This window comes from Lepidochelys kempii, chromosome 6 (assembly GCF_965140265.1).
Source record: "Lepidochelys kempii isolate rLepKem1 chromosome 6, rLepKem1.hap2, whole genome shotgun sequence".
Classification (NCBI taxonomy): Eukaryota; Metazoa; Chordata; order Testudines; family Cheloniidae; genus Lepidochelys; species Lepidochelys kempii.
In genome coordinates, this window is record NC_133261.1 from 87117244 (window position 1) to 87139995 (window position 22752).

Genomic DNA, 22752 nt, shown 5'->3' on the forward strand with positions numbered 1-22752 from the left:
TGAAACAATTAAAAACCGATACATAAATTAACACAGTTTTGAGCAACCAACTCAACTTATGTTACAGGGATGGCAGACATCAGTGAAAAGAGGAGAGAAAGACAGTTTAGCCATTACAGCTTATTCACCATTGGTAAGTTAAACTTATTTCTGGAAGCATCATTTTACCTAAATAGAAAAGAGTAAGGATAATTTCTGAAAAAGTAACTCATTCATATTTTCTGTTTACTCAAGTTTGGGTCTGACTGCAGAAAACATACTGAGTTTTTAATTGGAATGGGAATCTCTTTGGATTAACATCTGCCGATTAATTACACACATGATTTTATATTTCCACCCATATTCCCAGTAATATATTGATGGAAAGCATGTTATACAACTCAAAACAGACATAGTATAGGCTTGAATAATAGTATAATACTTTGAGATCCTCAAAATTAAGGGCTGGTATGAATTAAGCATCATAACAGCCCTATGGGGTAGATAAACAGTATCCCAATTTTACAGCTGGGGAACCAAGGCACAGAGAGATTGAAATAACTTTTCCAAGGTCATGGAAATTGTTGGCAAAGCTAGGAATAGATCCCAGGGTCCTGATTCCCAGTTCTCTGCTCTAACCATTTGATACTATGCAGCCTGAATAGTAACTATTAGACTGCATATTGACTCACTATAACACCTTCATAAAGAGTAAGATAAAATTTGTCAGCTAAAACTATTTGAAAAAGAACCACGAACCTGTAGGTTTGAGATAGATTCTTCAAGGCTTGGGACTGTCACTAATAATGACCCTTTTTTCCTCATATTATGACTCATAAATTCCCAGGCTCTGAAACACATTTTAAATTCCAAATATAGTATTTAAAGATCAAAAGATTGCCAGTTTTTAGAGAAAGAAACACATTCAATATAAAATGAATTTAACGCTGATAATTTAGTGACCAGAAGTAGATAGATTTTAAACATTTGCCATTTGTGCTTTAGTATAAAGTCACTGTTCATATCTTACTGTACGTCTGTGTGTGGACCAGCCACTAACACCAATGGGAACTACTCATGCAGATCAGAGGGATTATATGGCTTTGGAGTTTTATTTTTGAAATATGTTGTCTCTTTTCCTTTTTAAAATTAGGTTTAGTTGGTGCTCAAAAAAGGGAAGAATGAATAGTTCTGTCAGTGGCCTGTGGTGACTCTTCTAACATACCTTACCCATGACATTCAACACTCTTGCTGTTCCAATCTGGAGCCTGAGAGGCTGCCGGTTATGTCCAAGTCTGTTGTTTTTTTGTGATACTCAACAAATATCCACTCTAAACTAGGATGAAACTCCAGACAACTTAATTTGTGACCTAAATCAGAATTTGAACTCTGGTCTCTGAGGAGAGAGGATAGTCCTCTCTCAGTTTTTTATTCACTGTAGCCACAAGTTTCTCTTCATATCACTATACTGCAGTTGTGACAAAATACTTTGAGGTAAATTAACATAATCACAGTATTCTAGATATATCCTCCAGCATTACTTTTTCCTGATTTTACAAGTCAGATCATTTCACATAGCACAGCAATATTGACTAAGAAGAATATAGTTTCCATCACTCTGCAAACCTCATTCTTCCTTAGGCCTGTTGTGCAACATTAAGCCAATAATCTTTAATGCTTAAGAAGGCAGGTAAAGGCATAATTGTGTCTCAGCAAACACAGGTGTAGTCTTAACCATGCCTTAGTCCTTTATAGCTTGCCCTTGAGGACTTCATGTTTGAAATATCACTAGTAACTGTAATTTGCAGTGTGAATATATAGCCCTTTTGTAATCCATAGGTTTGATGAAGGACCCTCTTGTTATTTTGTTACAGATTTTAATATTTATGTTGTTAAAGCAATTGAAGACAATTTATTTCCTATAAAGACAGTACCCTATTTTAACAGATTAGTGCAAATGTTCTGAGAAATGTTTTGCTGGAACTAAGAGAAAAAGCTTCTAGTAGATTCAGAACTAAAGATTGCCCTTAAGTTTTAGCTGCTAAATCTGACTAAATCAAGTACAGGCATTTTAAAATACATTTTTCTAATACAAATTATGTGTGTGACTTCAAAAAGCACAATATAAAGGATTTTTTTATAACTTGCAAGGTTAAATCCACTGGCAGAGAAACTGATTACTTGTTTGGACACATACTTACCTGGCCTGTTCCAGTCTGTCAAGAAAATATTCAAAGACATTATTCATTACAACAACATCAGCATTTTGAAGGAGTGAAGCCTGAGTACAGATGTCTGAATGAAGCACCTGAAGGAGAAATCATTGTACATATGTAAAAGGTAACTTAGAAGAAGATACACAGCTTTCTAATAGACATGGTCTGTCCATAGAGCACAGTATCTGTTGCCAACATCTTCTACAGATCATAAAAAGGTATACAATTCATATTAAGTAATATACAAATGAACTCACTAGCGTGAGTGTCAGAGAAGCCAGTTTTATTTCCTCAGTAATTACAGCACTTAATTCATTATGTATATTAAATATAAATATGTTACATCTACTTGTACTTTTGATCTTGATCATTGAATGCCACAATAGAAGATTTAGGAAATTACTATTATATTTTAATTACCTATGCTTTATCATGAATGTTTATTAATTTCAGTAAAGAATTTAATCCAGCTAAAGCTTTTTATGAAGCTATTTAAATGCATTTTAAGGGCTGAGCTGGTTGGTTAGTGATTACAGCTCAGACTGGCCATGAAGACCCAAGTTTGGTTATTGTATTCTCCTTCCACATACTGGGAGTAACGGAGATGCGATGCGCTCAGCTCTCAGAGGGAGAACTGCAGAGACAGAGTGCCTCATATCATTAAACAGGTATTTCTCCAGTCAGTACAGGAGCTCTTCTTGAACGTCAGCGTCCTGTCCAGTCTTCCTCAGCCAAAACAATGGTAGCAGAAAATGGAGTTGTGGGGCAGCTGCTGCTGCTAACTTAGGGGGAAATTTGGAGGCTCATCAAAACTCTAACAGGAAGTTGGAGGACTTTTCTCCTAATTCAGAGAAATAAATCTTAAATCTCTAACTAAAAAAAGAAGTAGTATCATCTCTTTTGGGATTTTGTCAATCCATGTGTTACATGTGCACCAAGATCTGATTTGAAGTGTCCCTACCAATTAGAAATCAACCTAGTGAATTTATCTAACTTCTGGTACCAGCTAAACTGATATTTTGCGTATTCAATCTGAAGTTGAACACTGGATCACTGTCATCATGAAAGTGTTACTTATATAAGTGACATTATCATGGTGGACAAACAGGATGATGCAGGGGCACTGGTCAGCTTTTATAGTCAGTATTAAGAGACTGATAATGCAGAAAAAACAGTTACTAGCCTTTCCATAACTGTTGTTCATGTCCATTCCACGTTAGGTATGCACAAGCTACATGCACCATTGCTGGAGATTTCCCCGTCATTGGTATCCACTGGACCAGCTCTAGCGCTCTTTGATGCTGTACGCTTATGCACTGGTATAAGGGGCATCACCATCCCTGCATCCTCTCAGTTCTTTCTGGGTTGCTAACTCTGATAGAGGGGCAGGAGGGTGAATCATGGAATGGACATAAGCAACACATCTTGAAGAACAATTATGTAAAGGTTAGTAACCGTTTTTTCTTCGAGTGCTTGCTCATGTCATGCCCATTCCACTTTAGGAGACTCACAAGCAGTACCCAAGGAGGTGGGCTCAGAACTCATGGACATGCAGCTAAGACTAATAAATTAAATTTGAAGAGAAAAAACACCTTGCCGGAAGTGACATTCCATCAACTGTCACATGCTGGAAGGAAGGAACTGACAGAGTGCGGTGCCAGAGGTGCCCCTTATACCGGTGCATAAGCGCATGGCACCAGAGGGCGCTAGAGCTAGCTCATGGATAACACTGAGGGGAAAAATCTCTGGCAGCGGTGCACACGGCGTGCACACACCTAACATGGAATGGACATGAGCAAGCACTTGAAGAATGGCTAGGCTGCATACCTAATCTAATAGAGAGTAAATTAGTTATTGTGGTGGGATGATACCACACACTAATCTAGCAGGTTGGATATCCCACATTTTGTTAATCTCTGCTAGTGTTCAGGTAATTAACACAAGGCTCAGGTAACTTGGCGAGTGGTGTCTTCTCACAGGAAAATGAAGTATTTGTGTAGAGGAGAAAACACTTTTGGCACTATTTTCTTGTCTAGGAAACCATAACTTCTTATTCACCCTCTGAATTGCTTAAAAGCCTGCTGGTACTGGGAGGGAAAGTGATCTGTCTTTCCCCTACTGACTGGGGTAACCTGCAGTTCAAATGGTCCTTCCTGAAGGACAAAGCTTTGGTTTTATCAAAACTTAACATCACAAAGGCAATATCTGCACTTGGATCAATTAAGCAGATGTACACTATTCTGATCACTATAGGAAAGAGACACTCCCTATGCAAAGGAGCATTGTAGCAACTGAAGTGGGGAGAATGTATCATTCTGACTCATGCAGCAATGCCCAGACACTAACAGAATATTTTGTAGTGATTCCATTATAGCCAAACATTTCAGTATTCACTTTAATGAAAACAAAACTCTAAGACTAGTTAAAAATGAGGAACTAGTAGCACGGTTGACTATCTTCCAATTAAGAGAATAGTGCCAAAGGGTTCATTAAGAGAGTTTATACTCCTACTTCTTAGTGCACCTATGGGATTAAGTTCACAGCTTCTTTGGTTAAGAAGATTTTTGGACATTGTTCTCAGTACGTTCTTTAATCTGAATGACAATTTTATCTGGGTACAGTACAATTCTTGTTTCTTGGAACTGTTATACACTCTTTTCTAATTTGGTGATTTAAAGGCATTATGTCAATAGTCTCAAATCTGATCTATAATACCTTCTTTTACAGTGTCCTCTGAATTCCAAATCCTCCACAATGTTGCCAAGAAAAAAAAAGTTTGTGTGCTATATATAAGTATTCGTCAACCAAAGGTGAGGACTGACTGTTTGCTAAATTGAAAGGGAAAAAGAAATCAGTACTGAAAAGTTTGATTTTCACGGTACTAAGAGAAAACCAAACTACTATATAAAAATAGTTAAGTGTATTAAAGTTAGATACATGTACGGGTGATTTCCTGAATGTGCCCCAACTTCTGTTGTTTTTTTAACCAACATCTAAGCATTCACACCAAACATGGTACAACATAAGTGACTTCTATGCACTTATTTTTTAATTTATGAACAGAACAGCACAGCACAAGACTCACTCATAAATTCACTATTAAATATAGAAATTGTTTTACCCTGATATCTCAGGTAGTAGAGGTTACAGTGGAAAGAGTGTATTGTTCTGTATTTTTATCAGAACATCCCAGATAACAGTGGCCATTATGAGGCTTTTTTCCTCCAAGATTTTTAACCTCTTTTTACCTACTTATTACTTAGCCAACTGGCTTCTGGCTGTTTTTTCATGCTACTATACATCTCCAAAAAGGATGTAATAAAAGAGATGATTCATTTTGGGGTGAAGCTGAAATCTTAGAATGAAATGTTTAAAGCAGCGTGTGATAATGTTCAAAACAGTGTGTAATAACAGGAGTCACAGGACTAAATTAACATCAAGTGGGAGTTGAATGACAAAGTCCCCAAGCACTGCTTTGAAAATGTATTCTCTTTTTTATCTTTATACACTGAAAAGTGTAACACTTCAGCAGAAATACAAAGTCTGTAGAAAAACTAACATTTAAGGCATATATTTTCAAGATATAAAGCAACTCAGGAACATGTATATACATCTACAGTCTCTAGTGAATTAACCTGATGGAGCATTCTGTTGTACAGTACTATCGCATTTCACGGATATATTTCAGACACATCAGAAGCCTTGTTTACACTGCAGCTAGGAGCAAGCCTCACAGCCCAAGTAAACAGATTCATCCCAGTGGGGCTCGAGCTAGTGCAAAAAAAAATAACAGTGTGGACGCTGCAGCACCAGCAAAGGCCCAGGCTAGCCACCCAAGCTGGACCCACCCCATTCCCCGGTGCCTTGGGAGCTCACTCCCAGCTGCAGTATAGACATACCCTGAGAGTTTTGTCACTCATTTCAATGGGGCCAGGATTTCACCTAATGTGTTTTATTCATTGCCTTTGGCCACAAGACCTTTTGCACGGATTCAGACAGTCCCAAAAAGGAACTGTTCTCATTATGAAAACAGCATCTCTGTATATTAATGATTTGAGTTTGTTTGGAACATTTCTTGTTTTTCTGACATACATGTGCACTAATATGACTGAAATTCTCAGTTCCAAAGAAACTAATAAAGAAATACAACACCCAAATTTGTCAGCCTGCAGACCTTAGCTTCTACTCAAATGCAAATCTTTGAAAGTATCTTTGCTATTCTTAACAAAACATGGAAACCCCAGATGCCTCTTGCTATTCTTATCATTCTAGACATAAACATTTAATATACTGGCTTAAACCTGTTTCAACAAACAGTGAAACAGTGGTAGAACTTCTATTGATTTTAATGAGACCAGTATGTGTTTGCGGTCAGTTGACAGATTGAGCCATACTCAGATAAAAGGCTGAACGAATCAAAAATTACTATATTTTAAAACAGAATTTTTTTAATCTCTTCTCAATTTTAATGGACATTAATGTTTTTTTGTTTTGTTTAAAATCAAACCAACGAAGTACAGATTTATCTTTAGAACAGCACTGATTTTACCAGCCTCTCTCATTGGCATAGAATTAACTAATCTATTATAGAGTTGGTTAAAAAATATATACACTATGTCTTTAGTCACCTTTACTCTGTCTGTAAATTGGTATTTTGTGATTATCATTTCTTGCAACTGGCAAAAGTCTGCATTCATTTCCACTCCATACAGCTGGGATGCTGAGCTGTAAAGATAGCCCTGAAATAAAGAGAGGAAATCTAATAATTGAGGTGCCTGTAAAATGACTTCTAACCTAAAGTGGAAAAACTAAACATTATAAAGTGAAAAACAAAGGTTACGATTAGAGACAGGTTTAAAAAAGTGCATGGGGGGGTTGTTAAAAAATTTTCAATTAATTTTAAAACTTAATAGTAGGAAATGCACTAGAGTGAACTGCATATTTTTCCAGGGCTAAGACCCTCTTTTTGGCAGTTACAGTAAATGGTTTATGAATATTATCATGGAAAAAAAGATGTGAGCTGATAGGCCAAGAAAAGAAAGGAAAGCAAGCAACAATTCCACCTCCACTTCTACTGGCACATACACAGAAATTGGCTTAAGGAAATGGGGAAAAAACCTAAAGTTAGCACAAACCGAATTATAAAAATAAACTGAAGTCGGGGAGGGAGTGGAATTAACACACATTGTGTTGGGATTCTTTTATTTATCGGTTTTCTTTTGCAGGAGAACAGAATGCAACAGAAATATCCAACACCACACACCCCGCCACAAATTGTATGAATCTGGAGTCCAATTTGCACCTATATGGGATGGAAGAACTCACAACAGGATTTCCTCTTAGCCCTGGTTTACACTACAGGGTTAGGTCGAATTTAGCTGCATTAGGTTGATCTTAAAATGAATGCGTCTACACAACCAACCCCATTCCATCGACCGAAAGGGCTCTTACAATTGACTTCTGTACTCCTCCATGGTGAGGGGAGTAGCACTAAAATCGACTTTGCTGAGTCAAATCTGAGGTAGTGCAGACGCAATTCGAGGGTATTGGCCTCTGGGAGCTATCCCAGAGTGCTCCAATGTGACCACTCTGGACAGCACTTTGAACTCCAATGCACTAGCCAGGTACACAGGAAAAGCCCCGAGAAATTTTGAATTTCATTTCCTGTTTGGTCAGCATGGCGAGCTCAGCAGCACAGGTGACCATACAGTCTCCCCAGAATCACTAACAAGCTCCAGCATGGACCAAAAGGGAGACACTGGAGCTGATTGCTGTATGGGGAGAAGAATCTGTGCAGGCCGAACTCCGATCAAAAAGAAATGCGGATATATTTGCCAAAATCGCACAGGGCATGATGGAGAGAGGCTACAACAGGGACACAAAGCGGTGCTGCAGGAAAGTTAAGGAACTCAGGCAAGCCTACCAAAAGACAAAGGAGGCAAACGGTTGCTCCTGGTCAGAGCCCCATACATGCCGCTTCTATGATCAGCTGCATGGCATTCTAGGGGGGGACCCTACCACTACCCCACCACTGTCCATGGACACGTGCAAGGGGGGAGTCTCACCCAACAGGGAGGAGGATTTTGTGGATGGGGAAGAGGAGGAGGAGGAGAATGCACAGCAGGCAAGTGGTGAACTCATTCTCCCCAGCAGCCAGGACCTTTTCATCACCCTGGAGCCAATACCCTCCCAAGGCGGGATCCCTGACCTTGAAGCCGGGATCCCTGACCCTGAAGCCGGAGAAGACAGCTCTGGTGAGTGCACATTTGTAACTACAGTACAGGGTTTAAAAGCAATAGTGTTTAATGTTTGATTTGCCCTGAAGAATTGGGGTGCATCCGCAGCCAGAACAGCTACTGGAAAAGTCTGTTAATGTGTCTGGGAATGGAGCGAGAATCCTTTAGGGACATCTCCATGAAGCTCTCCTGGAGATACGCTGAAAGCCTTTGCGGAAGGTTTCTGGGGAGGGCTGCCTTATTTCGTCCTCCACGGTAGGACACTTTACCGCGCCAAGCCAGTAGCAAGTAGTCTGGAATCATTCCAACACAAAGCATGGCAGCGAACGTTCCTAGGTTTTGGTTGCATTCAAGCAACATTCGGTCTATATCTTTCTGTGTTAGCCTCAGGAGAGTGATATCATTCATGGTCACCTGGTTGAAATAGGGGAATTTTTGTACGGGAACAGTAAAAGGACCCCGTTCATGCTGGGTTGTTTGCGCTTGGCTAAAAGGGATCATCCCAGAGAATAGCCACGTGGCGGAGGTGGGGGGAGGTATGTGCTGCACATCCACCCAAAAACTGCAGCCCCACCTTTTAAATGTGAAACCCAAATGGCATTGCGTGCTATGGGAAAGGATAGCGCTACAGTTTGAAACCATTCCCACGTTATGAAGGCGTAAGAAGCCAACCCTGTGTACCAAAAGACTTACCATGGCTGCCTGGAAACCAAATTCTGTTGCCCAGCTGTTTGTGATGTGTCACCATACCGGCAGGTGCTCAATATAAAAGGCAAAATGCGACCTTATACCTAAAGCACATGTGCTGTCTGCTGTGAATTGCTTGATTCACTGTGAAAGAGTCTCCCTTCTGTTCTCAGAAAATGTATCGTCTTAAATTTTACTCTCCCTTTTTATCTCCCCCCAGGTGCAAATGTTTCTATGCTCCCCCTAGCATCTCCGTCCCTGAGGTTATCACAGATTAGAAGGCGAAAAAAACGAACTCGCGATGACATGTTTTCCGAGCTCATGAAGTCATCCCACACTGATAGGGCACAGCTTAATGCACGGAGTGGCAGAGGCCAGGAAAGCATTAAGTGAGCACGAAGAGCAGAGGCAGGAGGCGATGCTGAGGTTAATGAGGGAGTAAACAGACATGATGAAGGGTCTGTTGGAGCTGCAGGAAAGCCAACAAGAGCACAGATCACCACTGCATCCATTGTATAACCGCCTGCCCTCTTCCCCAAGTTCCATATCCTCCTTACCCAGACGCCCAAGAATGGGGGGCGGGGGTGAGGATCCGGGCACCCAGCCACTCCACTCCAGATGATGGCCCAAGCAACAGAAGGCTGTCATTCAAACAGCTTTGATTTGTAGTGTGGCTACAATAAGCAATGTGGCCTTGTCCTTTTCTCCTCCCGCACCCCACCCCACCCAGGGTGCCTTCTCAGTTCTCACTTTTTTTTTTAATTAATAAAGAAAGAATGCATGGTTTCAAAACAATAGTTACTTTATTTCCTTTGCTAGCTGTGATCGAAGGGGGGAGGGCGGTTGGCTTACAGGGAATTAAAATCAACAAAGGGGGAGGGTTTGCAGCAAGGAGAAACACATACAACTGTCACACTGTAGCCTGGACAGTCGTGAAACTGGTTTTCAAAGCCTCTGATGCACAGTGCGCCCAGCTGTGCTCTTCTAATCGCCCTGGTGTCTGACTGTGTGTAATCGGCCGCCAGGCAATTTGCCTCAACCTCCCACCCCGCCATAAACGTCTCCCCTTTATTCTCACAGATATTATGGAGCACACAGCAAGCAGCAATAACAATGGGAATGTTTGTTGCACTGAGGACTAACCTAGTCAGCAAACAGCACCAGCGAGCTTTTAAACGTCCAAAGGCACATTCTACCACCATTCTGCACTTGCTCAGCCTATAGTTGAACTGCTCCTTACTACTGTCCAGGCTGCCTGTGTACAGTTTCATGAGCCATGGGAGCAAGGGGTAGGCTGGGTCTCCAAGGATACTATTGGCATTTCAACATCCCCAACGATAATTTTCTGGTGTAGGAAGTAAGTCCCTTCTTGCAACTGCTCGAACAGCCCAGAGTTCCTAAAGATGCAAGCGTCATGCACCTTTCCCTGCCATCCCATGTTGATGTCGGTGAAACGTCCCTTGCGATCCACCAGTGCTTGCAGTACCATTGAGAAGTACCCCTTGTGGTTTACATAGTGGTTGGCAAGGTGGTCTGGTGCCAAGATAGGAATATGCGTTCTGTCTATCGCCCCACCACAGTTAGGGAACCTCATTGCAGCAAAGCCATCCACTATGACCTGCATATTTCCCAGGGTCACTACCCTTGATAGCAGAACATCAGTGATTGCGTTGGCTATTTGGATCACAGCAGTCCCCACAGTAAATTGATTCTTGAAATTGATTTGCAGTCAGGGGTTGCAAGCTTCCACACGGCTATTGCCACTCACTTCTCAACTGTCAGGACATCTCTCATCTTGGTATTCCTGCACTTCAGGGCAGGGGAAAGCAACTCACAAAGTTCATGGAAAGTGGCCTTACGCATGCGAAAGTTTTGCAGCCGCTGTGAATCATCCCATACCTACAACACTATGTGGTCCCACCAGTCTGTGCTTGTTTGCTGGGCCTGGAATCAGCGTTCCACTGTATCAACCAGCCCCACTGCCGCCATGATATCCCAATTGCCACAGCTCGTGCTTTCAGGAACGCCTGTGTCCATGTCCTCATCACAATTGTCCTCGTGCTGGTGTCTCTTAGTCCGGTTCTGCACATACTCCAGGATAATGCACGAGGTGTTTACAATGCTCACAACAGCAGCGGTGAGCTGAGCAGGCTCCATCCTTGCCGTGGTATGGCACCTGCATGGGTAACCCAGGAAAAAAGGCACAAAACGATTGTCTGCCATTGCTTTCAGAGGGAGGGAGGGAGGCAGGGGGCGACTGATGACATGTAACCAAAACCACCCTCGACAATGTTTTTGCCCCATCAGGCAATGGGATCTTAACTCGGAATTCCAATGGGCAGTGGAGATTACAGGAACTGTGGAATAGCTACCCAGAGTGCACCGCTCCATGAGTCGATGCTAGCCACGGTATTGAGGACGCACTCTGCCGACTTAATGCGCTTAGTGGGGACATACACAATCGACTGTATAAAATCGATTTTTAAAAATAGACTTCTATAAAATCGACCTAATTTCATAGTGTAGACATACCTTAGACTGAACAATGCTACTTATATAGATATAGTATTTTTTTTTAAATGTAAAAAATGTAAATAATAATTTATATTTCACCAATAATTCAAAAATGATGGAATTACATTTTCTAAACATTATTCTAAAATAATTTACCTTTGGACTCAGACCAATCATGGAAAGTTTCTGTCCAAAAGGAGAATTTTGGGGAAGTATGAATGCCAGAAAACATCAGCCTACAATGGGTAAAATGTTGCAACTTTAACTACAACTTTATCTACAATGAACACTATAATTACACTTAGCTAACATAGGCAAGTTTAAAAAAAATGACAAACACACAGTGTTACAGATGTTGATGTACTGCAACTTGATTATTAGAGCTTTCTGAAGCCCTTCAACCCTCTGGCTAGAAAGGGAACCTGTGCAGATAAAACGTGGCAAATTGCCACTTCTGAAATACAAGCCAAGAATTTGATGAAAAAGAGAACCTTTCTTTTAATTATATTGCTGCTTTATCTTGAGGCTTTCTTTCATTACAACAATATAAGTGCTCCAGAACGTCAAAATAAATCCAATAACTGACAACAAAATGTTAACATTTAAGGACCCAATCCCGCAAACATTCACATGTGGGAGTAACGTTATTCATGATTAATCCCAAACTGGATTATTCAGAGGAGTAAAGTTACATGTTCAAGTGTCTCCAAGATCAGACCCCTATTGAAGCCACTGACTTTGTTAAGAAATTTGTATTAACTGATATAATTTACACCCATATATGTTTTGTGCTGCTGTTGGCCATACATTGTACCAAGCATGCCAACAGCAATCTGAAATACATTTGAGCTTTCTGATAAAGTATTTGATAGGACAAAATGCTTTAAGTGTTAACTAGGCAGTGTTTCTCAACAACGGGTCCATGGACTGGCGCTGGTCCCTGAGATTTCCTGGACACAGTTCAGAAGGCAGCAAGCCAGTCCTTGGTATCAAAAAGGTTGAGAAACACTGAGCTAGGAGACAAATTCATATCAAAAGTATCTCAGTGAAATTTAAGAGTTTCCCAGCATCACAATGGAATTTACCAAAACTCAGCAGAATATTTGGCCAGAACAGGGAAGAAAACATTAATTTAGCAATGTGAGACTGAGCAGTAACAAACTAAAGAGCAGCCAGGGTGTGCAACAGCAAAATGCTACACTGTTGGACAAGTAATTCTGATGGTTTGTGGAGGCAAGTCAATAAGTGAGATCAACAGTGTTTTCGTCTCTGTGAGAAGCAGAAGGAGAACTGAGTGAACAAGAATACAACACCTCGTACTGGCTGGATGCTTCATGCTATAGATGGCTATTTGTTGATCTGTCCCCTCAGACGAAGATAAAGTATGGAACAATGAAAGCTGCCAGCTGGAGAAGGGAAAAGTATGGCACAGAAACAGAATATGAATTCCCATGCTGGATTTTACCCCAAATAGCACTGCACCAAGCCTGGAGCCAACGTCAACCAGAATCTTTCCTGTCAGGTCAGGCAACGCATACCGATAAAGAAACTTCAGTTCCATGAGGGAAAAGGAATGAGAAATAAACTCTGAGAAATAAAAGCAGAACAGAACAAAGGTGTTACATGGGTAACATTCACCAGTGCCAAATATTCAGCAGAGCATAACCCTACTCTGACACAGATCTCCCCTTCTACTATATTTTAATTCTTGTTTCCTATACACTTTTTTATTATAGGGCTCCATCAACCATCTGAGTCTGCAGTGTCCTGTGCTATGACTTAGAGCTTGTCTACATCTGAAACACTATAGCAGCACAGCTGCAGTGTTGCAGCTGCGTTGCTGCGGTGCTTCAGGGAAATTACCACCTATGCCAATGGGTGGGACTCTCCCATTGGTGTAGGTAATCCACCTCCCTGAGAGGTGGTAGCCAGGTCAATGGAAGAATTCTTCTGTTGGCCTAGCATCGTGTACATCAAGGGTTAGGTCGGCTGAACTATGTCACCCAGGGGTGTGGATTTTTCACTCCCCTGAGTGACGTAGCTGGGTCGACCTAACTTTTTAATGTAGACCAGGCCTTAGTCACTAGATTAACTTTAGTTGAATCAGCACCATTCCTCTATTAGAGAGGTTAACTATAATTATTAGAGCTGCTTGGAAAAACGCAAACAAAATATTTTTTCATTGGAATTTACTGATTTGTCAAACTCATAGTGTTCCATGGAGACAGTCTGATTTTGACAATGTCTAAGGGAATCCAGGAAGGGGTCCTGAGGGACGCCTGCCTGCTTTCCTGCCAACTCACTCACCCAGCTCCTCAGTGCCCTGCCGGACTACTTTGGCATCAGTGCTCCATTCCCTTTTGGGGAAAATTTTTAAAATTTAGGTTTTCAGCCTGAATTGGAAAAAAACCAAATTCTGAAACACTAAAATCCTCTGAGAAATAGAATTACCTTTCTCCACACAGCTCTACTAATTATTTACCTGGAAATATTACTATACATTAATGGCGGTGAACGATTCAGAGTATTACAACTGAATACAGTATCTTAGATCTCAATGTAACAACAATATATCTGTTCACAAAAAGAATCTGTAAATAGTTTAAATTGGAACAGCTAGCTTTTAGAAGACTGAATGTTACTATAGTAAAGTATTTATGCTTTGCATTTTAAAGACCCTGCTCTGCTTTGGGGTAGCACAGAGCTGCACCAGGCCAAACAGCAGCTCTCAGAGTCACTGTGCCTCCTAGTGTTCCTACATATGAAGGTGGAGGAGGCCACTGTGTCATCTCTTTTGACACTGCTGCATGCACTTTCCTCTTCAGTATAGCCATAGCCCTGTCTACTTCCTGCCCCCTTTCTGGCTGGCTAGGGTCACTCATGCAACTGTGCTTGGCCCTTGTGTGCAGGAGGCTTCTTGTGCTCTCCCCCATGCAGAGTGTGGGGAATAATCTGTCCTGCTGACTATGCCAGTTTGGAAAGACAAAGGCCACGTCTACACTACAGACTTCTCATAAAATAGCGACGTCAGTAAGGGTGTGAGGATGCGTGATCCTTGACCGACATAGCTATACCGGCCAAAGCCCCTAGTATAGCCACAGTTATGCCAGCAAAGCTGTCCTTTTGCCAGTATAGGTTATTTTGCCTTGGGGTGGGGGAGTGCTGGAAAAAGTTACACTGGCAAAAGTGCTGAGATTTGCTAGTATAAAACAGCTTTCACTCTAGGTGCTCTTTGCTGGTCTAGCATGCCGGTATACCTATATTAGTAAAGCACGCCTAGAGTAGACTTGGCAAAAGTCCTCAATCAGCTGGATGATCTGTTGCTCAGGTGAGCTACTGCATAACTATTTTTAACAATATAAAATAGCTACATCTATTGTATATTCACAAATCAGCCAGCATATCTATTTGGCTTGTGCACTCACAACATGGTACTTACCTAAAGGTGCGGTCTTGTGTGAGCCACACACTACACAGTAGTTTCTACTCATTTTCCCCTTCTCACACAATGAATCAATAATGTCATCATCATAAAGGAATGCATCAACATGAACTGTTGGCTCTGGCTGCTCAAGTATCTAAAAAAGAAGATGAAATCTAAGAAAATCACAGACAAATCTCTTTATTTCACTTATACAGTGATTTGGGTTTTTTAAACAAAACCTAAAGGTCCAGACTGTGTCCTATGCAATGCATTAGACCTAAATTACATATCACAAGTTCTGGAATTATGTTTTTACTTCCTCACGCACTCTCCACCTTCCCCAAGGTTCTGTCCAATCAGTCCACTTGTATTTGTGTAATTTATGTCTTTTAATACTAAAGTTAATATATATTTCTCTAAAATGTAGGGCTAGTCTAACCAAATTAAGCTAAATTGATTTAAGTCACACAAATTGATTTAAGAGAGAGTCCACCCAATAGTGGTTGCACAGATTTATTTAAAATTTATTTGGTTAAATAAATGCAATTCCTGTGTGTAGACTTAGCCTACAATTTTCAACTGACAAGCAACTGCTTTGTAGAAGTTGTCAAGGGAAAGCTGGAGGTTTGAGCAGCTGGGCAAGGGACAGTTGGGGATTTTGGTACCCAGGAGACAAGTGAAGGTTATAGGCTAGGGAAGGAATGCATTCGCTCTTTCCTTTACAATTTGGGCAAAGGAAGAGGTGACTTACATTTTGGGGATAGGGAGCTGAATGCCTCATTACTCACCCCAGAAACACACTAAGGTAATGCTGCTTCTCTTATAACTTTAACTGTCTAAGAAATACAACTTTTCATGTTTAATATTTCAGAATCAGAAACACCATTGATTAATGCACATATAATTTTCAATCAGATGGACATTATTGTTTTTGCCTTTTATTATTTCAAGGCGTTGTATTCCTCAAGCATCCCCCTATCTCCTCTTTCCTCCCCTCAAAGCATTGGTGTACAGGGCCAATCCATTTTTCCAGTTAAGAACTACATGCAGCTCCTCTAGGAATGTATTAACTCTGTTCCTGGAATGAACAGAAGAAGTGCTTAAGTAGAAAAGATGCTACTTTTCTCCACTCCCAAATACACATGAACTGAGCATCCTGCCTCTTTCATTCCCTAATATCTCAGGAAACAAGGAAGTGGAAGCCAAACTTGAATCTCCTGTACTGTAGTACCACCACTCCACTGGCTCTATCTTTTCAGTTTTCTTATTTCACGTTCATACTGTAATAGTGCCTAGAGGCCCCAATTAGGAATCATCATGCCAGTCAGGCACTATATTCCATAACTAGGCTAGCTACATTGTGCTGGACACTCTACATGAATGTAATAAAAGACAGGCCCTGCCCTAAATAAGTTACAATCAAATTATTTAACTGAGGCACTGTGAGGTGAAGTGATTTTCCCAAGGTCATGAAACAAAACAGTGGCAGAGTTGGGAACAGAACCCAGGTCTCCCAAATCCCTCCAATGCCCTAGCCAATAGACCATATTGCCATCGGTATTATTATTATAATCTCTGAGTGAATGCTGTGGTGCAGCAGAGAGAGACCAGAATGACAAGCTTACTTTTTGAATCGCAAGATGTTCTGAGTTAAGCATTGCCTCAATGGGTAAGCAATTCCGAAGATCTTCAGCAATACTTCTGAGTACAACATCATTATTACTCAACATGAATTCATCAAAGTCATCTACAATACAAAATGATTTAAATCAATCATGTATATATCATGGGGACTGTAAGTGATGACCAATATAATATAGCTGTGATTTGTAAACAATGCCAGATGTATAGGGTTTTTATATGAAGCATGTTTTCCAATCTTTATTAGTATTTTCAGCCAGAGACAGATTTAAATCCTAATAACTTTGTCTCTTAAAATAAGTATTTTTTAGATTTCAAATTATTTTCATGTTTACAAACCTATAACTTACACATGATGACCTATACCCCATCAAAGTGATATGGTTTCATTCTAAGATATAAAAACATCAAAGATGTTTTTGAAGTGTTGGAAAAACGACAAAACTCACAGTTGCTTGCACTCACATAACTGTCACAAAGGTTTCTCTTATAGAGTCAAATAAAATATATTAGAGTGCTAGTTACGAAGATCAGGGACAATGCATAGTTCAACAATTCAGTTTATAAGACATCTTAAATAAGTAAGTGAAAAAAACTAAGAATTAATTTTTTCACATCCTATTTGTATTAGAGATTTTTGTTATTTTTCACATGTACGCATCTGCACCATAAGGCTCTCTCTCCTTCTTTCCTGATTTATCTTCCCATCCTCCTCTCTTTAGTTCTATAGCCAATTTCCTTTAACCAGGGACGATTAGATGAAACTGCCTTTTGGAGCTCCTCCATGCTCCATCCACATTGAGCCTCGACCTAGTTCTAACCACTGGCGTAGGCCAGGTTGCAATGATATTTATTAAAAAAAAAAAAAAATTAGTAACATGGATTGGCTCCATCCATCGAGGCTTTCTCTATACTTAAGACTTTTTTCTTCTCAAATAACAATTCCTTTCTACCCCATTTTGTCTGCCTTTTCTATTTAGATTTAGATTGTAAGCCTTTGGGCAGCGACTAGGTTTTACTACGCGTACATACAGCACCTAACACTATGAAATCACATTCTTAGTTGGGGCTTCTAGGCTTTTCTTTAATAAAACTAAATAATAAAAAAATTCCATTACTACCACTGGTGGAAGCGCTAGTACAGACAGGTTATCAACTGCAGCCACTGTTCACAGCAAGTCTAGAAGACATAGTGGTTAAAAATGCCAGGCTTGTGGGGCTGATCCACACTAGTGCTCCCACTGTTTCTATCACTGGTGGAGCTGTACCATACCAACAACAACGGACAATTTTAAGTCTAGGGTAAAGACAGCCAAAGGCCAACTAAACTACAATTTTAGCCTTGAAGTGGTTTTGAGTCATGTTTAAAATTGCTTCAGCAAACATGGTTTAAATAAAGGAGTCACTATTAATTAGTGTAAGAGATTAGCTTTCTCTCCATACAAAGAGCTCTGAATGTTGCTTCCACAGCACTTCCCAAAACTGAGACCAAGAGCCGATCCCAGATCTCTCTTATTATGCTGCAGAACATTACTACTAGGCCTTTAGGCCAGATGGCCTCTATCTAAGATTTATATAGGTTATTAATTATTACTTGTATTGTGGTAATGCCCAAAGGCCCCGATTGGGATTGCAGCCCTACTGTGTTAGCCATTGTACAAAGACATGATCTATGTCCCAAAGAGCTTGCAATCTAATTTGAAACATGATGCACAGCGTGAACAAACAGTAGAATAGATAGGAAGAGCTGGGGTTAACAGTAGCAACATTAAGTGTTGCAAATTACACAGATAGTATGCACAACTCAGTGGCTCCAGATTTAGCTTTTTATTTTTAACCCAATAAATAAAATCTCATATGTCTCCCACTGTCATAAAATCTCATATGTCTCCCACCATCCAACACTGGTTTGGAAATTATTCACAGGCATCACAGAAGTGGGTCTTGAGGAAGGAGAACAGTGGATTTATTGATCAGTTCAGGAAGGAAGTTCCATGCGTATAGGACACCACAGCAGATTGTTCAGAGACATTTGTAGGAGAAGTGGACAAACACGTTTTTAAGGCTGGCATCATCAGTGAAGCAGACAGGGTGTAGGGCAACCTGGTAAGAGATAAGAACAGATGAGGGAGGCAGAGAGTTGTGAAGAGCCTTAGCAGTGAAGACAAGAAGTTTGAACCTGATGAAATGGAGGAAGCTGAGCAGAGGGAATTAGAAAAAGGGGTGACATGGTCAGAACAATGGGCAAGAAAGATTATCTTAGCAGCTGTATTTTGTATTGACTGATTGTTGTGGGCAATAATCTCCAACATCTGGCTTGTGCTTTTAAACAATATTGTTACTATGTAATAGAGTTCATCCAGCTGCTACACTGACTGTTAAGAGTATCAAATTCTCCATTTTGTTAAAATGTGTAAGCGTGGCTTTACTGCAGCTCTAACAACACATGAATTCAGATCCTGCGATCCCAGGGCTAGGAGTATTGTTGAGAAAGTGATCAGTTCCTGCACTGCTCAAGTGACCCTATTCTGGCCAACAGGAATGGCGAATGGCTCCTGAGGATATTGTACATCCTGCCTCCTTGGGGCCACTGGACGATCGAGGCGCTGAAGGAGCACTCAAGGACGATAAGGCCATTGTGGAGAAACTAAGTGAATTCTTTGCATCGGTCTTCACAGCTGAGGATGTGAGGGAGATTCCCAAACCTGAGCCATTCTTTTTAGGTAACAGATCTGAGGAACTGTCCCAGATTGAGGTATCTTTAGAGGAGGTTTTGGAACAAACTGATAAATTAAACAGCAATAAGTCACCAGGACCAGACGGTATTCACCCAAGAGCTCTGAAGGAACTCAAATGTGAAACTGCAGAACTACTAACTGTAGTCTGTAACCTATCATTTAAATCAGCTTCTGTACCAGATAACTGGAGGATAGCTAATGTGACACCAATTTTTAAAAAGGGCTCCAGAGGTGATCCTGGCAATTACAGGCCTGTAAGCCTGACTTCAGTAGTGGGCAAACTGGTTGAAACTGTAATAAAGAACAATATTGTCAGATATATAGATGAACATAATTTGTTGAGGAAGAATCAAGGTTTTAGTAAAGGGAAATCATGCCTTATCAATCTACTAGAATTCTTTGAGGGGGTCAACAAGCATGTGGACCAAGGGGATCCAGTGGATATAGTGTACTTAGATTTTCAGAAAGCCTGACAAGGTCCCTCACCAAAGGCTCTTGAGCAAAGTAAGCTGCCACAGGATAAGAGGGAAGGTGCTCTCATGGACTGGTAACTGATTAAAAGATAGGAAACATATCTAGATATAAATGGTCCGTTTTCAGAATGGAGAGAAGTAAATAGTGGTGTCCCCCAGGACCTGTACTGGGTCCAGTCCTATTCAACATATTCATAAATTATCTAGAAAAAGGGGTAAACAGTGAGGTGGCAAAATTTGCAGAGGATACAAAACTACTCAAGATAGTTAACTCTCAGGCAGACTGCGAAGAGCTACAAAAGGATCTCTCAAAACTGGGTCACTGGGCAACAAAATGGCAGATGAAATTTAATGTTGATAAATGCAAAGTAATGCACATTGGAAAGCATGCTCCCAACTATACATATAAAATGATGGGATCTAAATTAGCTGTTACCACTCAAGAAAGAGATCTTGGAGTCACTGTGGATAGTTCTCTGAAAACATCCACTCAATGTACAGAAGCAGTCAAAAAAGTTAACAGAATGCTAGGAATCATTAAGAAAGGGATAGATAATAGGACAGAAAATATCATGTTGCCTCTATATAAATCCACGGTACGCCCACATCTTGAATACTGTGTGCAGATGTGGTGGCCCCATCTCAAAAAAGATATATTGGAATTGGAAAAGGTTCAGAAAAGGGCAACAAAAATTATTAGGGGTATGGAACGGCTTCCGTATAAGGAGAGATTAATAAGACTGGGACTTTTCAGCTTGGAAAAGAGACGGCTAAGGGGAGATATGATTGAGGTCTATAAAATCATGACTGGTGCAGAAAAGTAGATAAGAAAGTGTTGTTTACTACTTCTCATAACACAAGAACTGGGGGTCACCAAATGAAATGAACAGGCAACAGGTTTAAAACAAATAAAAGGAAGTATTTCTTCACACAATGCACAGTCAACCTGTGGAACTCCTTGCCAGAGGATGTTGTGAAGGCCAAGACCATAACAGGGTTCAAAAAGAACTAGATAAATTCATGGAGGATAGGTCCACCAATGGCTATTAGCCAGGATGGGCAGGAATGGTGGTGTCCCTAGCCTCTGTTTGCCAGAAGCTGGCAATGACTATTACCTGTTCTCTTCATTCCCTCTGGGGCACCTGGCACTGGCCACTGTCGGAAGACAGGATACTGGGCTAGATGGACCTTTGGTCTGACCCAATAAGGCCATTCTTATGTTCTTGGGCAGAGAAATGGTTATTGTAATATGGAACTTTTGAAGAGGGGGGAGGACAGGAGGGATACCCTACTTCCCCAAAACCAGAATATGGGAAATCTCTGACTCTTCCCCTCCTCATATTCTCTTAATTTTTCTGAGTTTACCAAAACCTGAAGAGCAGCTCTGTGTAAGCTCAACAGCCTGTCTCTCTCTCTAACAGAAGTTGGTCCAAAAAAAGATACTACCTCACCCACCTTGTCTCTCCAATAAAACTATGACCATATATCAAATATACAGTATCAGAGAATCACATTCTTCAGAAACAAGAACAAACAAACAAACATCAAACACAAGAAAGGGAGAGAAAAAAAAATCATGGATGCTCTTTAAAATAACTACTAACAGAACAATAAAATAAACACTAACAACTTCCCTAAATGTCTTATGCTATCCGGAACATAATTAAGATCAAATAAATCTTCAAATCAACAATATTTAACGATTTCCTAGATCATTTACATTAGTCAAACCAGCAAATTTAAAATGGTTCATTTTTTATTTCTTTTTTAGTATTTTTAAAAAAACAACCAACTGGTCAGCATAGTAGAATGGATAGATTTTGCTGTCCATTTTCATCTGACACAGCTGACAAAGGCAGAGATTAGCCTCCACCTGTCTAAAGTGAGGGGGAAAAATAAAATAAATGCTCACACAGGAACACCTTAAGGCCATGAAATAACTTTCCCCAGTGTTGCTAGGCACATCTCAGAATCCATTCCTGTCGACGACTAAGAGAAAAGATATGTTTTCACTAATCTGGAATCTACAAAAGTCCCTGCTGAGGCAGTGTAGTCCAGTAGAGAGGATACTAACCTGAGATTTAGAAGATCTGGATTCTATTTCTAGCTCTGCCATTGACTCAGTGGGTGACCTTGGGCAAGTCACTTCACCCCTCCGTGCTTCTGTATCCCCTCCCACTCTTTCCATCGTCTATTTAGATTGTAAGCTCCTTAAGGCAGGAACTGTCTCTTACTATGTGTCTGTACTGTATCTCCTATAAAGGGGCCTCTAAAAGCTACTGTGATAGAAACTATAATGATCTAACATGACGAGATCATTCCTTGAAGGTACTGAGTGTGAATTTGGCACTTTAATATAACCCAAAGCCAGAAGATCATCCTAAGCTTTATGAATCCAATATGACAAACTGCTGAAACCCAAATTCTAAAAAGCAGATAATCAGCTAAAAGTGCTCATCGCCAAATGGTGATGCATTTTCTGTTAGGAACACAAACACTGCAGGGCAAAGAAAAAAATGAATGAACACATTACCTTTGTGGGAGGTCACAAAATGGCAGCTTATTTTAAGCAGCTCTTGCACAGTATTCTGCATGTGCATGTTCAATCCATTACTAAAATCAGAATTTGAGAGGTTACCTATTTCATAACTGAGAAAGAAATAGTAACACCTACTTCAATAAGTCAAATGCACGAACCCTTACATATCCATGTATTTCTAAATCACCACTGAATGCAGCATCTAGGTGTCAAATATTAAAATGTACACTTCCACCTCACCCTGGGAAGCCTATATCTACTCCACCGTTGGTAGGGTTATACTACATAGGCTATTCCTTGATGCC

The 22752-nt window shown here is 40.5% G+C and overlaps 1 protein-coding gene across 1 annotated transcript in view; it reads right to left on the minus strand.

Moving 5' to 3' along the window:
- Positions 1–22752, minus strand: part of LOC140913153 (uncharacterized) — a 37330-nt gene that overhangs the window by 1490 nt on the left and 13088 nt on the right. Inside the window, exons 2-8 of the mRNA XM_073349009.1 lie at positions 22442–22521; positions 16682–16803; positions 15072–15210; positions 13098–13219; positions 6824–6934; positions 2181–2287; positions 739–829 (exon numbers count right to left, since the gene is read on the minus strand). Coding sequence (XP_073205110.1) covers positions 739–829; positions 2181–2287; positions 6824–6934; positions 13098–13219; positions 15072–15210; positions 16682–16803; positions 22442–22508 — 759 coding nt within the window. The 5' untranslated portion in view covers positions 22509–22521. The remainder of the gene's footprint in view (positions 1–738; positions 830–2180; positions 2288–6823; positions 6935–13097; positions 13220–15071; positions 15211–16681; positions 16804–22441; positions 22522–22752) is intronic.